This window comes from Salmo salar, chromosome ssa12, assembly GCF_905237065.1.
Source record: "Salmo salar chromosome ssa12, Ssal_v3.1, whole genome shotgun sequence".
Taxonomy (NCBI): Eukaryota; Metazoa; Chordata; class Actinopteri; order Salmoniformes; family Salmonidae; genus Salmo; species Salmo salar.
Window position 1 is genome coordinate 85,898,208 of NC_059453.1, and position 16,433 is coordinate 85,914,640.

Genomic DNA, 16,433 nt, shown 5'->3' on the forward strand with positions numbered 1-16,433 from the left:
CTAGGCCCCTATACCGGAATATGAACACACAACAATATATAAGGATTGGTCAACATCCTTAATGCTGGGCCATTGGGGATTCATTACATTGTAATAGCACATTACTTCTCCAAGCTAATCTATACAAGCTGCAATCAAGACATGCGAATGCTAAAACGGTAATTATGCCAGCCATCACTTTTTCTCCATTTGGCCCTGTCCCTGTGACTGGACACTGCAGCAGCCCAACATATGTAGTACCATCATCTCCTCTCAATGGTTCAGCAATGGTGAGACACACCCCTACGTCTTGGAGTGTTGCCACTGGATCAAACTATGATGTACATGAATAACTACAGTACACATAGCTACACGTGCACCATTCAAGCATGAGGTCCACTGAAGACGAGGGTCAGCTTACCCACAATGCCAGAGGATTTGAGCAGCAGGTGAATTGAGTAGGAGGACAGAGCTGCCACAGCAGTCAGAAGAAACCTGGGAGAGAGAGAGAAAGAGTACATGATAAAACACATCAATGCCTCATTTCAATGCAGTGAAAGGTCTTTAGTTGAGCAAGCTCATTATTGACTGTGGAAGTGAACTCCTTTCTGACAATATGTAATAATAGCACAAACACACACATTTCTACGACAAGCCCTGCACTTAGTGGCTTGACTAGGAGCCAATAGAACAAAATGAATTACAGTTTGAGATTACAACTGTCTGGGTATAATTCCAAAAATAAACATTTAAAGGTTTTACTGAAATACATTATTTGTATCATGATGGGATTACTAGGATGAACAGTGAAAAAGTACAGCTAGAACAAAGCCAACTCTGGCTGGCTAACCACCAACTGTAACGTCCAACTGTAGCCATGTGATCTAAGGGATCAAGTACAGACAGTTAATAAAGGCAAGTGCTTTCTCAGCAGACTCTCAATGTCATGAAAAAGCTAATGCTGTATGATGTTGCCAACAGTCTGAGAAAATCATGTTGGGGGTAAGAACTTAGGAGCTAGGTGTGGGGGGGGGGGGGTTAATAAAGGACGTAAGTCTCCTTCCAGCCATCCTGGTCTAATGTAATACTCTGAGAAACAGTGTTTCCCACAACTCCTCTTCCCCTTATGCCCCTGTGCCAAAGGGAGCGCAGAGCGGAGTCGCAGTCCGCCTACAGAACACTGACCCCTTCGATCACCTTTCCCAGACCTCAGAGTCTGGCCCCTACAGCCAGATGGAGGTCCCTTGACTACTGACCACAGCAGAGGTGAGGATCCTAGCATCTGGCCACAGTCAGCGTGGGCACAGAGGTTAAGCCCTGACATTCCACTGACCACTCAAAAGACCAGGGCCTTGGGTATGTAGGCCTATGTTGCCATTCCTCCAGGAGTCACGACAGCCGGTGAATGAGACCACGGCATCGAGTATGAGCTGCTCAATGGTTGGTTTGGTTCCTTGTCCAGGAAGTGTCACTTCTCAGGTCTAAATGTCCTGTTATAGGACCATTATTCCCACTCTGTTGTTACTGCTATGGGAAACGCTGAGTGATGCTGAGGAAGAAATCATGTAAACGCTTAGTGATGTTGACAATGAAATCATGGAAATTCTGAGTGATGTTGAGAAAGAAATCATGAACACGCAGCGTGGAAACGCTGAGTGATGCTGAGTAAGAGATTATGTAAATGATGAGTGATGCTGAGTAAGAAATCATGGAAACGCTGAGTGATGTTGATTAAGAGATTATGTAAATGATGAGTGATGCTGAGTAAGAAATCACAGAAATGCCGAGTGATGCTGAGAAATAAATAATGGAAAAGCTGAGTGATGCCGAGTAAGAAATCATGGAAACGCTGAGTGATGCTGAGAAAGACACCATGGAAACACTGAGTGATGCTGGACTTGCCCCCCATCCCTCCTTCCACAAAACACGTGTAAATGCTGGACTGTAAATTGTGCCTTCCTCTATTATACTTATGCTAAAATGTTTATTATATTTTACTGAGCCATTTCATTTATGTTCTTATTCTTATATTTTATTTCGTATTCTTATTGCATTGTCGAGAAGGAACCTGCAAGTAAGCATTTCATTGGACGGTGTATACCATGTGTATACCGTCCATACAACAAAAACTCTAAACTTGAGTAAGGCATCATGGAAACGCTAAGTGATGCATCATGGAAGATCATGACATATCACTCCTGCAAGGCGAATGGAACCGGTTTCAGGGCTCCCCCCCACGTCCCCTGAGGACTGCTAAGTTGTATGGCATTCCCAGGGGACGTGGGGGAGCCCTGAAACGGCTCCCATGTGCTGAGGAGGCAGATAACTTATATTTGGGTCTCCTAGTTCTCTTGAGAAATGGGGGTTTTCTATCTTGAGTTACAGTAGGTTACCATTGAGACACAAAGAAGGTTCCGCGTCGGTCACACCAACAATGCCACAAATCTACAATATAGTTGTTCAATATAAAATAGTCTGTTTTTCCACAGGAAAAGAAAGGACTTGGAACAACGACTTGAAATGTAATCGCATTTTGTTTGCTACAGGAATCGAGACTTACTTTTACCAGAAGACATGCCTAAAAGTCCAAAGTCGGGAATACTATACTTAGATGGGAAGAAACATCCTTGGGTCAGAATACACAGACAAACAAATCCATGTGAATGAATTCCCGCTTCTAACAAATGCATCTATCTGAAGCTGTTGAACAATAGCCTGAAGTCACAAAGCCAGAGAAATGCCTCTGTTAATGGGATTTCTTTCATAAAAGCTGCATTAGAGACTTAAAACAATAGGTTTTTCTTTGCCGCAATCTTACTAAAACAATTCCTAGTAGGTTCATAAAGCAGAAAGCCTTCATGAAGACAGCTTAGTTACTTGGTAACATTTATTTTCAGGTCGAAGGGTTTCTTTATTCACCATAGTTTCTCAAAGGTGACCTTGTCTGACATTAGTCTGTCGAAAAGCATAAGTTCAGCATGAGCACCATGTCATTGGGACAAAATTCGCAACAAAGATGATAACAATCACCATGGCGATGGTGATGATGTGTCAGGTGACCGTGAGCTCTAAGGAAGGGTTCTGCTGTTGACTCCATCTTTAGAAGAGAAACTCTTTAGAATCCATAGAATAGGTTGTGTTCCCATGCCGAGTTGTGACTGAAGTCCTGCTCCCTGCAGCTAAACAAATCAACACAGCGTCACATGAATGGAGGGGGGAGTGGGGACTGGAAGGCGGGGCTATTCTGGGCTGTAGCCTTTCTAGGGCCTGTTTGTGTTCACAGGGGCGGGAACAAGGGTTGGAGCAATGGGGGAGGATGGGACCGAGAGGATAGTGTGGACCACCTCACCACAGACCCCCCAGCCCCACCCTGGCCCCTTCTCACCCCATCCTGGCCCAGCATCCCTCTGGAAGCAGGCAGGCTGGGCCTCTGGGCAGAGAGCATTTCTGATCGTCCCAGCTCCCTCCTGCAAGCGAAGGTCGTGGCTATTTTCAACTCCCACTCCAGCCATTTCCACTGTGTGGTCTCTATGTGCAGCCTAAAGGCTATCACTGGGACTGGGGAGCACGTTCTCCACAGGCTCTCTGCTTAGGCAAAGGGATATCACACCACAACAAGCTGGCAGAGGCAGTGCGACTAGCAACAGACCAATGGCTAATGTGTGACTCCTACTGTGTCTGTGCTCAGTGTGTCACTGACTTGAAAGTCAGTGCTATGCAAGTGTATAGTTTTGCGGTTTCAGGGATTTATGAGATGAGGAATGAAGAAACACTAAGCCAACTGGGGAAAGGAGAGACTAGTAGACAGTTAAGAAGCAAGGGGCAGGACTAGACATTACATTTAGATTACATTTACATTACATTTTGGTCATTTAACAGCAGTGGAGGCTGGTGGGAGGAGCAATAGGAGGACAGGCTCATTATAATGGATAGAATGAAATTAATGGAACGGAGCCAAACGTGTGGTTTATATATGTTTGATGTGTTTGATACCATTCCATTTCTTCCATTTCAGCCATTACAATGAGCCATTCCTCCTTTAGCTCCTACTAACAGCCTCCACTGTTTAACAGACACTCTTATTCAGAGCGACTCAGTGCTGTATCGCTGACGGTTTGACTTACAGGAAGAGGAGGATGCCAGTGTTGGCCATGGCATAAGCCAGTCCCAGAATTCCACTGCCCATGATAGCATTCCCCAGGTTGAACACAGACATGCCGAAAGACGTCTTTCCCTCAAACTGATCAAAACAAATACAACAATCTCAGATTCAGGTCATTCAATACTGAGGTAAAGCAGAAAATGGCTGCTCTTCTTACATTTAGAAACTCATGCTCTTGTCAAGTGCAATGTGACAGGCACAATGTGCCATCAGATTCCAATCACATAGTGGGTGCATCCCAAATGGCACCCTATTCCCTATATAGTACACTTCTTTTGAACAGACCCCTATGGTCAAAGGTAGTGCACTACATAGGGAATAGGGTACCCACTTGGGACAAAGCCAGGGAGTGATGTTTGAGTTGTGGTACATGTGAAGGTAATAAAGTCAGCTACACTCACATCTGTGAAGCGCATGGGCTTCCTCCCATCTCCGTTGGGCAGAAACTCCTCATTCTCCAGGATGGCATCAGGATCATCAAACCTGGATGAAACAAAAAACGCTGTTACAATCGAAAGTCTCCAAAACTTGCAGCTTTAACACTAAAACAGTGTTAAAAATGCTTCACTTAAAGGTTTGTTTGTGAGTAACGATTTGACATAGTCAGTAGGCCTACTAGGTAGAGCTTGTCTGTGTGACTGTGTGTAGAAAGCAGAAACCTACCTGACGTTTTGAGTACCATTTCTGTGTTGGAACAGAGCATCCACGGGGCGAAGGAAGAACAAAAACAAGGCAAACATGCACTTAGAAACACAAACACCACTCAGGAAATCAGACGTCATTCACGCTCTATAAACACTTCATACTCATTACTGATGTCATACACTTAGCACAAGGAGGACAGGACAAGCAAACACAATTTGCAATGGCGGAAAATGAAACTGAGTTTTATGAGGTCCTTGTATAAGACCTCTTCATCCCAAATGGCACCATATTCCCTTTATAGTGCACTACTTTTGACCAGGGACTATAGGGAAAGTACCACACTATGTAGAGAACAGGGTGCCATTTGGGATACAAACAGTGTCTCTGTATTTTATGGTTAATTACCAGTGTTTGGAATAATTTGGATGAATATATTGTATTGACCGGTGACATTTACAGGCTGTTTAATGGGTTTTGGTTTCCACACAGGTAGATAGATGACAGCAACACATGGCACATTCACAAACTGTAACACAACACAGGACAAAGCCATTACTCTCTCCAGTCTAAGGTACTGGAATAACGAGGGCTGGGCATAACACTGCATGCAGTGGGCAAAATAAATGTCACCACCCTTATGTGACAGTAAGATCAAAGCATCCCTTCAAAAACAATTGGAATGGAATATACAATGTAATGTTTCTGTGGTATGCAGTAGAGGCAACAAGATAAAAAAATAAACACCAGATAGGTGCAGTGAAATGTGTTGTTTTACAGGGACAGCTCGAAGTAGGTTGGCGCCACTGGGGCAAATTAGGGTTAAGTGGCTTGCTCATTCACACATTGAGAGGTTTTCATCTTGTCGGCTCAGGTATTCGAACCAGCAAACTTTGTAAAACTGGCCCAATGCTCTAACCGCTATAACCTGCCGCACCAATCAGGTGTAATCTGTGACTAAAGTCATTGTTTTGAGCCAAGTGTATGGCCCTTCTCAGCTGCTCATCGGAGGGAGATTTTTTATAGTTGTGGTGGTTGGTGAACAATTCAATAGTCTAACAACAATAATTGAGGTAGGTGTTAGAGCGGGGTGGGGAAAAGAAAGGACAGGAGAATGAAACTCACGTGTCTAATTCCTCTGCCATGGTCTTCATGGGCACATACGCGTCATCTTCTAGGTCGTGACCTTTCCCATTGGGCGAGTGTCCTAAGATGCTCATCTCTGATTGGTCTGGCTCCATGCTCTAAGTAGCAGTTATGATACACTGTGTGTGGTCCTCTCAGTCTGCTCCCTCAGGTATCTAGAGCAGAAGGAGAAGGCATTTCATTGACACAGATCCCACAATTACTCCCCTATATGTCTTGTTGTGTATCTACAGGATACAGTGCACATGGGGACACCTGTATCTGTGTAAATAGGCATTTAATTAAAAAAATATCAAACAATAAACTTCAACGGCTAGTCTCTCTCTCTGCTAATGACTGTGTGCATTTCGCTACACTCGCAATAACATCTGCTAACCATGTGTATGTGACCAATAAAATGTGATTTTGATTTGATTTGTGGTGACTAATTTATTTACATAGTAAAACTTTCACTTCAACATCCAAGATCTGACCTGTTTCACACACTTGCTTATGGTATAAATGATTCTGAATCAACTCAAGCCATGACACTATGCTTTTTGGGCAACTACAATACCAAGTAATGCAAAAAGGTCCAAAGCATGGGGTCAAAGTTTGTGTGTTTGAGCCAATGTCACATCATCATTACACTGTTTGCTCATGGTGTTCCACTCAGTGATGTCACAAGGCCTGCCAGCTTCTCAGAGCTGAGAACGGAGGTGGTTCAACTAAACCCTCTGTTCAGGTCCCACGTAATGTTGTCACACAGACACTTCCCTCCCACGCCTAGCCTATGTACACAAACTACACCAGCCACACATAACCTACCCGAGTAGCACATACCATGTTGGAATTTCAGTACTTCAGCATAACATTTCCTACAGGTTTCCTCATGGTTCTATTTAGTCATGTTCTCAAATTGTTAAGAGAACGTTAAATAAACTTTCCATAAAAACCACAAGAAAACTTTTGTAACGTCTAAGAATGTTATTTAAAAACATATACATTCTGTTCTCAGTATCAGAACTCAGGATAAGATCCAGGTGCAGACAGCTAGAGTCACAGATGTGTATTGACCCAAATGGGGCAGGCAAAAGACAGGTCAAAGCTCTGTAATACAGGGCAGAATCAATAAGGTACAGAACGGCAGGCAGGCTCAGGACATGCAGAGGTTTGTAAACGGGTCAGAGTCAGGCAGGCGCAGGACACAGACAGACTGCTCAGACAGACTGCTCAGACAGACTGCTCAGACAGACTGCTCAGACAGACTGCTCAGACAGACTGCTCAGACCTAACAAGACAAACTGGCAACAGAGAAACAGAGAACACAGGTATAAATACAATGGTGATAAAGAGGAAGATGGGTGACACCTGGAGGTGGGGTGGAGACAAGCACAAAGACAGGTGAAACAGATCAGGGTGTGACACTCAGCATTAACAAAACTCTCTCTACACTCCATCTTGTTAAGTGTGTGCAGGTGTGTTGGCCACACCTGATCTCAATGAGTGCTTGTTTCCTTTGAAATGGGGTCTGTTTGAATAGGCTAAAATAAACAGCTTTGTATGCGTAAAAAAACATGGCATGCTAGCTCTTGCCTTGTGGCACGGTGGACTAATTCAATGGATGAAGAATACAAAACCAATTTCACTAGTTCAAATCTCACAAAACAAAAATAATTGTGTTGGCATGCTTAAGGAAATACATTTCTATCTGTGCTTTAAAAAGCTTACCCAAAATAAGCTAACGGTGTTATTGAAACATTCAGTGAAAGTTTTAAGGAAGTTATTAAAAAACTCCAAATAACCTATAATTTCCATTCTCAGAGCGTTAATAAAACCTCCCAGGTAAACTTTCCAGGAAACAGATTAAAGCATTATCAGAAGCTCCCTGCAACCTAAAAATAAATGTTCCAAGAACAGGCAAAATGTTCCCTTCCGTTCTCAGAATGTTTAAAAAAACGCTCTGTCTTACTGGTCAGGAAACGAAACCAAAAATATACGTGTCACGTCCTGACCAGTATAGAGGATTTTGTTATTGTAGTTTGGTCAGGACGTGGCAGAGGGTAGTTGATTTATGTATTACGGGGTTTTTTGGTCACTGGTCTATGTTTGTATTTCTATGTGTATGTTCTAGGGTAGTTTTCTATATGTAGGTTGGGTGCTGGACTCTCAATTGGAGGCAGGTGTTTCTAGTTGCCTCTGATTGGGAGTCCTATAAATAGGTGTGTGTTTTGTTTGTCACTTGTGGGTAGTTGTTTGATAGCACTGCTTTTGTTGAGCCTGCGTCTCTGTTCCTGTTGTTAGTTTGTTTATTGTTTTTCCGTGGTGTTCTCATTGTTATAATAAATATGTTGAGCACGCAACCCGCTGCGCCTTGGTCCCATTCTCTCTTCCACGACAGTTGTGACAATACGTTTGCACAACTTCCAAGGAACCAAATGTGCTAGGTGGATAGTGACGTGAATGGAACTATACAGAACAAAAATATAAACGCAACTTGAAAAAATGTCAACAATTTTACTGAGTCATAAGGAAATCAGTCAATTGAAATAAATTCATTAGGCCCTAATCTATGGATTTCACATGACTACGCGGGGGTGCAGCTATGAGTGGGCCTAGGAGGGCATAGGCCCACCCACTTGGGAGCCAGGCCAACACACTGGAGAGCCAGGCCCAGACAATCAGAATGAGTTTTTCTCCACAAAAGGGATTTATTACAGACAGAAATACACCTCAGTTTCATCAGCTGGCTGGTCTCAGATGATCCCGCTGCATTTTTTCTTTGCCAAGATAATCCATTCACCGGACAGGTGTGGCATATCAAGAAGCTGATTAAACAGCATGATCATTACACAGGTGTACCTTGTGCGGGGGACAATAAAAGGCCACTATAAAATGTGCAGTTTAGTCAAACAACACAATGCTACAGATGTCTCAAGTTTTGAGGGAACATGCAATTGGCATGCTGACTGCAGTAATGTCCACCAGAGCTGTTACAAGATAATTTAATGTTCATTTCACAACCATAATACGCCTCCAACATCGTATTAAAGAATTTGGCAGTACGTCCAACCAGGCTCACAACCACTTGTAGACTACGTGTAACCACGCCAGCCCAGGACCTCCACATCCGGCCTCTTCACCTGCAGGATCATTTGAGACCAGCCACCAGCTGATGAAACTGTGGGTTTGCACAACCAAAGAATTTCTGCACAAATTGTCAGAAACCGTCTCAGGGAAGCTCATCTGCGTGCTCGTCATCCTCACCAGGGTCTTGACCTGACTGCAATTTGGCGTCATAACTGACTTCAGTGGGCAAATGCTCACCTTCGATGGCCACTGGCATTTACATTACATTTACATTTAAGTCATTTAGCAGACGCTCTTATCCAGAGCGACTTACAAATTGGTGGATTCACCTTATGATATCCAGTGGAACAACCACTTTACAATAGTGCATCTAAATCTTTAGGGGGGGGGTTAGAAGGATTACTTTATCCTATCCTAGGTATTCCTTAAAGAGGTGGGGTTTCAGGTGTCTCCGGAAGGTGGTGATTGACTCCGCTGTCCTGGCGTCGTGAGGGAGCTTGTTCCACCATTGGGGTGCCAGAGCAGCGAACAGTTTTGACTGGGCTGAGCGGGAACTGTGCTTCCTCAGAGGTAGGGAGGCGAGCAGGCCAGAGGTGGATGAACGCAGTGCCCTTGTTTGGGTGTAGGGCCTGATCAGAGCCTGAAGGTACGGAGGTGCCGTTCCCTTCACAGCTCCGTAGGCAAGCACCATGGTCTTGTAGCGGATGCGAGCTTCAACAGGAAGCCAGTGGAGAGAGCGGAGGAGCGGGGTGACGTGAGAGAACTTGGGAAGGTTGAACACCAGACGGGCTGCGGCGTTCTGGATGAGTTGTAGGGGTTTAATGGCACAGGCAGGGAGCCCAGCCAACAGCGAGTTGCAGTAATCCAGACGGGAGATGACAAGTGCCTCGATTAGGACCTGCGCCGCTTCCTGTGTGAGGCAGGGTCGTACTCTGCGAATGTTGTAGAGCATGAACCTACAGGATCGGGTCACCGCCTTGATGTTAGTAGAGAACGACAGGGTGTTGTCCAGGGTCACGCCAAGGTTCTTAGCACTCTGGGAGGAGGACACAATGGAGTTGTCAACCGTGATGGCGAGATCATGGAATGGGCAGTCCTTTCCCGGGAGGAAGAGCAGCTCCGTCTTGCCGAGGTTCAGCTTGAGGTGGTGAGCCGTCATCCACACTGATATGTCTGCCAGACATGCAGAGATGCGATTCGCCACCTGGTTATCAGAAGGGGGAAAGGAGAAGATTAATTGTGTGTCGTCTGCATAGCAATGGTAGGAGAGACCATGTGAGGATATGACAGAGCCAAGTGACTTGGTGTATAGCAAGAATAGGAGAGGGCCTAGAACAGAGCCCTGGGGGACACCAGTGGTGAGAGCACGTGGTGCGGAGACAGATTCTCGCCACGCCACCTGGTAGGAGCCACTGGCACACTGGAGAAGTGTGATTCTCACGGATGAATCCCGGTTTGAACTGTAAGGGGCAGATGGCAGACAACGTGTATGGCGTTGTGTGGGTGAGCGGTTTGCTGATGTCAACCTTGTGAACAGAGAGCCCCATGGTGACGGTGGGGCTATGGTATTGGCAGGCATAAGCTACGGACATCGAACACAACTGAATTTTATCAATGGCAATTTGACTGCACAGTGATCCCGTGACGAGATCCTGAGGCCCATTGTCGTTCCATTCATCTGCCGCCATCACCTCATGTTTCAGTATTTTAATGCAAGGCCCCATGTCGCAAAGATCTGTACACAATTCCTGGAAACTGAAAACGTCCCAGTTCTTCCATCACCAGATATGTGAGTCAAATTTGCTTTCTCCCACGTTGGTTAGTGGTTCCTGTCCGTGGTTCTGAAACACATCAGTGCACTGTTGAATTGGCGCCTTTTCCTAGACCATGTTGATATGTGCATAATAGCAAAGTTAACCAGCATATTGGTGTTGAGAACCATGCGGCAGAGGCAGCAGCAGAATGAGGAAATTATAAAACAGTCTTATTGTCTAAGAAAAGTGAGGAGAGAGGAAACCCCTACTTAATTAGGTCTATAATCAATAGCCTAACTGTTAAATGTGCCTGGCTTTATAAATCATCCATATATATCTACAGAAATAAGACAGATCCTGCTTCTGTTGCCTGTTTGAGTGCACCAAGCACCAAGACTCACACAACAACAACAATTTCACAAATGCATCGGTTTTTAATCTTTGCTTTGCTGTAATAAAGGCTTTACACTTTTTTCCATTCGAACAGCCTCTGGTATTATTTATAATTTACTTAGTGTTCTTTACACTGTTCCAAATTGTCAGATTACTTTTATTTATAATAATAATAATGCAAATGTTTCTTGGTCTCCTCCTTATTGTTATTATTATGATCATCATTATAATAATATAATGTCATTATCATTAGTATGCTTAGTATAGCAGCCTTGTATAACCACCATCGAGCTGTAGGCCTAAGAGCGCATCCTGTTTAGCCTTAATACCGTAACTTACTTAGGCCTATATTTCAATACTTCTATAGACTACTGTATCAATCAATCATTCATTCGTTCATGTCACACAGCATACGAGTCATTCATGATTTGAAATGAAATCAAGCATTTTAGTTATAAAATAGAATAAAGGGAGCATTGAAAAATGTGCTTTAACAATAAATAAACTGTTACATTTCGGTAATTGCCTTCAGAAATGAATGTGACTGTTTTTAGTCTTTGCTGTAATAAAGTCTTAACAATAAGACATTACAACAGACTCTGTGATATGCTTATAATGTATTTACTGTTGCTTACATTGTTCCAAATGGTCAGAAAAATTATATTGTAATCTATACAGCACCTGTTTGTGTCACGCCCTGACCAGGTGAACTCTTCTATTTTGGTCAGGGTGTGGCATTTCTATAGTTTATTTTCTATGTTTTGGTATAGCCTTGCTTTGGAGCGTATTTCTATGTTGGGTTCTGTCGATTCCCAATCAGAGACAGCTGTCACTAGTTGCCTCTGATTGGGGAATCATATTTAAGTTCCTTTTCCCCCCACGATGTTTGTGGGTTGTTGTCTCTTTTTGTTGGAGCAGTAGCGATACGTTTATTCTCTGTTTTGACCGTGTTATTTCCGTCTGTAATAAATAACATGAGTTCGCTCCCAGCTGCGCCTTGGTCCACTTCTTCCTTCCTGCACGACGATCGTTACAGAACAACCCACCAAACCAGGACCAAGCAGCGGGAGGAAAAGGAGCGCGAGAGATGGGCTCGCGAGGGAAAGGAGTTCTGGACCTGGGAGGAGATCATGTCGGGGAAAGGACCCTGGCGGAAGGATTCCCAGGTCGAGGAGGTGATGCCAGCCGGTGGAAGGAGTCGCAGGCGGCGGTCGAGGAGGCCCGGAAGCCACCCCCAAGAAAATTTTTTTGGGGGGGCTAATGGGGTGGTCCGGAAGGGCAGAGGAAGAGCCCAGACCACTGCTCTCGTGGGGGATAACGGCGAAGGAGGAGGCAGAGATGTGGCAGGTCCTGGAGGACCTGCGTAGGGACAGCGTGGAGGAAGAGCCTTGGGTGGCAGAGGTGCGCACGGTATCGCCAGTGCGCCTGCAAAGCCCAGTGCGCTCTGTGCCAGCGCCCCACATTTTCCGGGCTAGGGGGAGTGTTCAGCGAGGACGTGTTGTGCCGGCTCAGCGCTCCTGGCCTCCGGTGCCCCTTCTCGGTCCGATGTATCCTGCGCCGAGGATGCGCACTGTGTCTCCGGTACGGCTACACAGCCCAGTGCGTTCTGTGCCAGCGCTCCACACTTGCCAGGCTAAGGTGGGTGTTGAGCCAGAACGGGTGATGTCAGCTGTGCACTCCAGACCTCCAGTGCCCCTCCTCGGTCCAGGATATCCGGCGCCGCTTATGCGCACTGTGTCGCCGGTGTGCGGTCACAGTCCAGTCCGGCCCGTCCCTGCTCCCCGCACCAGGTTAGTGGTGCGTGTCCACAGTCCTGTCCGGCCCATCCCTGCTCCCCGCACCAAGCCAGTGGTGTGTGCCCCCAGTCCAGTCCGGCCCGTCCCTGCTCCCCGCACCAGGTTAGTGGTGCGTGTCCCCAGTCCTGTCCGGCCCGTCCCTGCTCCCCGCACCAGGTTAGTGGTGCGTGTCCCCAGTCCTGTCCGGCCCATCCCTGCTCCCCGCACCAAGCCAGTGGTGCGTGTCCCCAGTCCTGTCCGGCCCATCCCTGCTCCCCGCACCAAGCCAGTGGTGCGTGTCCCCAGTCCTGTCCGGCCCATCAGCTGCTCCCCGCACCAGGTTAGTGGTGCGCGTCCCCAGTCCAGTCCGGCCCGTCCCTGCTCCCCGCACCAAGCCAGTGGTGTGTGCCCCCAGTCCAGTCCGGCCCGTCCCTGCTCCCCGCACCAGGTTAGTGGTGCTTGTCCCCAGTCCTGTCCGGCCCGTCCCTGCTCCCCGTACCAGGTTAGTGGTGCGCGTCCCCAGTCCAGTCCGGCCCGTCCCTGCTCCCCGCACCAGGTTGGTGGTGCGTGTCCCCAGGCCAGTCCGGCCCGTCCCTGCTCCCCGCACCAGATTGGTGGTGCGTGTCCCCGGTCCTGTCCGGCCCGTCCCTGTTCCCCGCACCAGGCCCACGGCGCGTGTCCACAGTCCGGCACGGCCTGTGTCCGGTCCACCGGTGACCAGTCCTGTTCCGGTCGGCGGCTCCGCTCCGGAGCCTGAGCATGCCGCTCCACCGTGGTCCAGTCCGGGCCAGAGGGGTAGGGCTAGGGTGGAGGCAGGGGGAGAAACACGCCCGGGGCCAGAGCCTCCACCGAGGGTGAGGCGCCCACCCGGGTCCCCCCCCCTAATAGACTTTAGGTTGGTGCGCCGGGAGTACGCACCGTTGGAGGGGGGTACTGTCACGCCCTGACCAGGTGAACTATTCTATTTTGGTCAGGGTGTGGCATTTCTATAGTTTATTTTCTATGTTTTGGTATAGCCTTGCTTTGGAGCGTATTTCTATGTTGGGTTCTGTCGATTCCCAATCAGAGACAGCTGTCACTAGTTGCCTCTGATTGGGGAATCATATTTAAGTTCCTTTTCCCCCCACGATGTTTGTGGGTTGTTGTCTCTTTTTGTTGGAGCAGTAGCGATACGTTTATTCTCTGTTTTGACCGTGTTATTTCCGTCTGTAATAAATAACATGAGTTCGCTCCCAGCTGCGCCTTGGTCCACTTCTTCCTTCCTGCACGACGATCGTTACAGTTTGGCACACATAATATGCACGCAGTGCTTGATCTTCAGCATTTTCCACAACTACTGAAATGTATTCCCCTTTACCTGAGCAACCAATAAACATCCCCCCGTTTCGACTTTATTTGTCACGTCCTCTGCATCCATTTTGATGTTATGGTGTTTGGAGTTTGTTATAACCAATGAATCGATGTGATTATGATATGCTATAGGTCAGGACCTATTGGTCACATTAACTTTTTAATTTTTAAATTTTATTTCACCTTTATTAAACCAGGTAGGCCAGTTGAGAACAAGTTCTCATTTACAACTGCGACCTGGCCAAGATAAAGCAAAGCAGTGCGACAAAAACAACAACACAAAGTTAAACATGGGATAAACAAACTTACAAACGTACACAATAGAACAAAGTCTATATGCAGTGTGTGCACATGTAGTAAGATTAGGGAGGAAGGCAATAAATAGGCCATAGTGGCGAAATAATTACAATTTAGCATCAACACTGGAGTGATAGATGTGCAAGTAGGGATAGATGTGCAAGTAGTACAGATGAAGTCGGAAGTTTACATACACTTAGGTTGGAGTCATTATAACTTGTTTTTCAGCCACTCCATACATTTCTTGTTAACAAACTATAGTTTTGGCAAGTCGGTTAGGACATCTACTCTGTGCAAGACACAAGTAATTTTTCCAACAATTATTTACAGACAGATTATTTAACTTATAATTCACTGTATCACAATTCCAGTGGGTCAGAAGTTTACATACACAAAGTTTACTGTGCCTTTAAACATCTTGGAAAATTCCAGAAAATGATGTTATGGATTTAGAAGCTTCTGATAGGCTAATTGACATCATTTGAGTCAATTGGAGGTGTACCTGTGGATATATTTCAAGGCCTACCTTCAAACTCAGTGTCTCTTTGCTTGACATCATGGGAAAATCAAAAGAAATCAGCCAAGACCTCAGAAAAATACATTGTAGACCTCCACAAGTCTGGTTCATCCTTGGGAGCAATTTCCAAACGCCAGAAAGTACCACGTTCATCTGTACAAACAATAGTACGCAAGTATAAACACCATGGGACCACATAGGCGTCATACCGCTCAGGAAGGAGATGCGTTCTGTCTCCTAGAGATGAATGTACCTTGGTGCGAAAAGTGCAAATCAATCCCAGAACAACATAGCAAAGGACCCTGTGAAGATGCTGGAGGAAACAGGTACAAAAGTATCTATATCCACAGTAAAACGAGTCCTATATCGACATAACCTGAAAGGCCGCTCAGCAAGGAAGAAGCCACTGCTCCAAAACCGCCATTAAAAAAGCCAGACTACGGTTTGCAACTGCACATGGGGACAAAGATCGTACTGTTTGGAGAAATGTCCTCTGGTCTGATGAAACAAAAATAGAACTGTTTGGTCATTATGACCATCGTTATGTTTGGAGGAAAAAGGGGGAGGCTTGCAACCCGAAGAACACCAACCCAACCGTGAAGCACGGGGGTGGCAGCATCATGTTGTGGGGGTGCTTTGCTGCAGGAGGGACTGTTGCACTTCACAAAATAGATGGCATCATGAGGGAGGAAAATGATGTGGATATATTGAAGCAACATCTCAAGACATCAGTCAGGAAGTTAAAGCTTGGTCGCAAATGGGTCTTCCAATTGGACAATGACCCCTAGCATACTTCCAAAGTTGTGGCAAAATAACCTCAATCCTATAGAAAATGTGTGGGCAGAACTAAAAAAGCGTGTGTGAGCAAAGAGGCCTAGAAACCTGACTCAGTTACACCAGTTCTGTCAGGAGGAATGGGCCAAAATTCCCCAAACTTATTGTGGGAAGCTTGTGGAAGGCTACCCGAAACGTTTGACCCAAGTTAAACCATTTAAAGGCAACGCTACCAAATACTAATTGAGTGTATGTAAACTTCTGACCTACTGGGAATGTGATGAAAGAAATAAAAGCTGAATAAATCATTCTCTCTACTATTATTCTGACATTTCACATTCTTAAAATAAAGTGGTGATCCTAACTGACCTAAGACAGGGAATTTTTACTAAGATTAAATGTCAGGAATTGTGAAAAACAGAGATTAAATGTATTTGGCTAAGGTGTATGTAAACTTCCAACTTCAACTGTATATTCAGAGAAAATTGTCGGCCCAAGAATTGAACCCTGTGGGACCCCCATAGAGACTGCCAGAGGTCCGGACAACAGGCCCTCCGATTTGACACACTGAACTC

At 45.9% G+C, this 16,433-nt stretch overlaps 1 protein-coding gene across 3 annotated transcripts in view; it reads right to left on the bottom strand.

Annotated features, from left to right (window-relative positions):
* The window catches only part of slc38a3b (solute carrier family 38 member 3b), a 73,791-nt gene that overhangs the window by 40,901 nt on the left and 16,457 nt on the right, over window positions 1-16,433 (bottom strand). For 2 of the 3 annotated variants that reach the window (XM_045691882.1, XM_014133878.2), the window contains exons 2-6: window positions 5,909-6,084; window positions 4,805-4,825; window positions 4,543-4,624; window positions 4,104-4,219; window positions 401-474 (exon numbers count right to left, since the gene is read on the bottom strand). In XM_045691882.1, the coding sequence (XP_045547838.1) occupies window positions 401-474; window positions 4,104-4,219; window positions 4,543-4,624; window positions 4,805-4,825; window positions 5,909-6,024 (409 nt within the window). In that variant the 5' untranslated portion in view covers window positions 6,025-6,084. The remainder of the gene's footprint in view (window positions 1-400; window positions 475-4,103; window positions 4,220-4,542; window positions 4,625-4,804; window positions 4,826-5,908; window positions 6,085-16,433) is intronic. The other variant, XM_014133879.2, reaches the window with a different exon arrangement.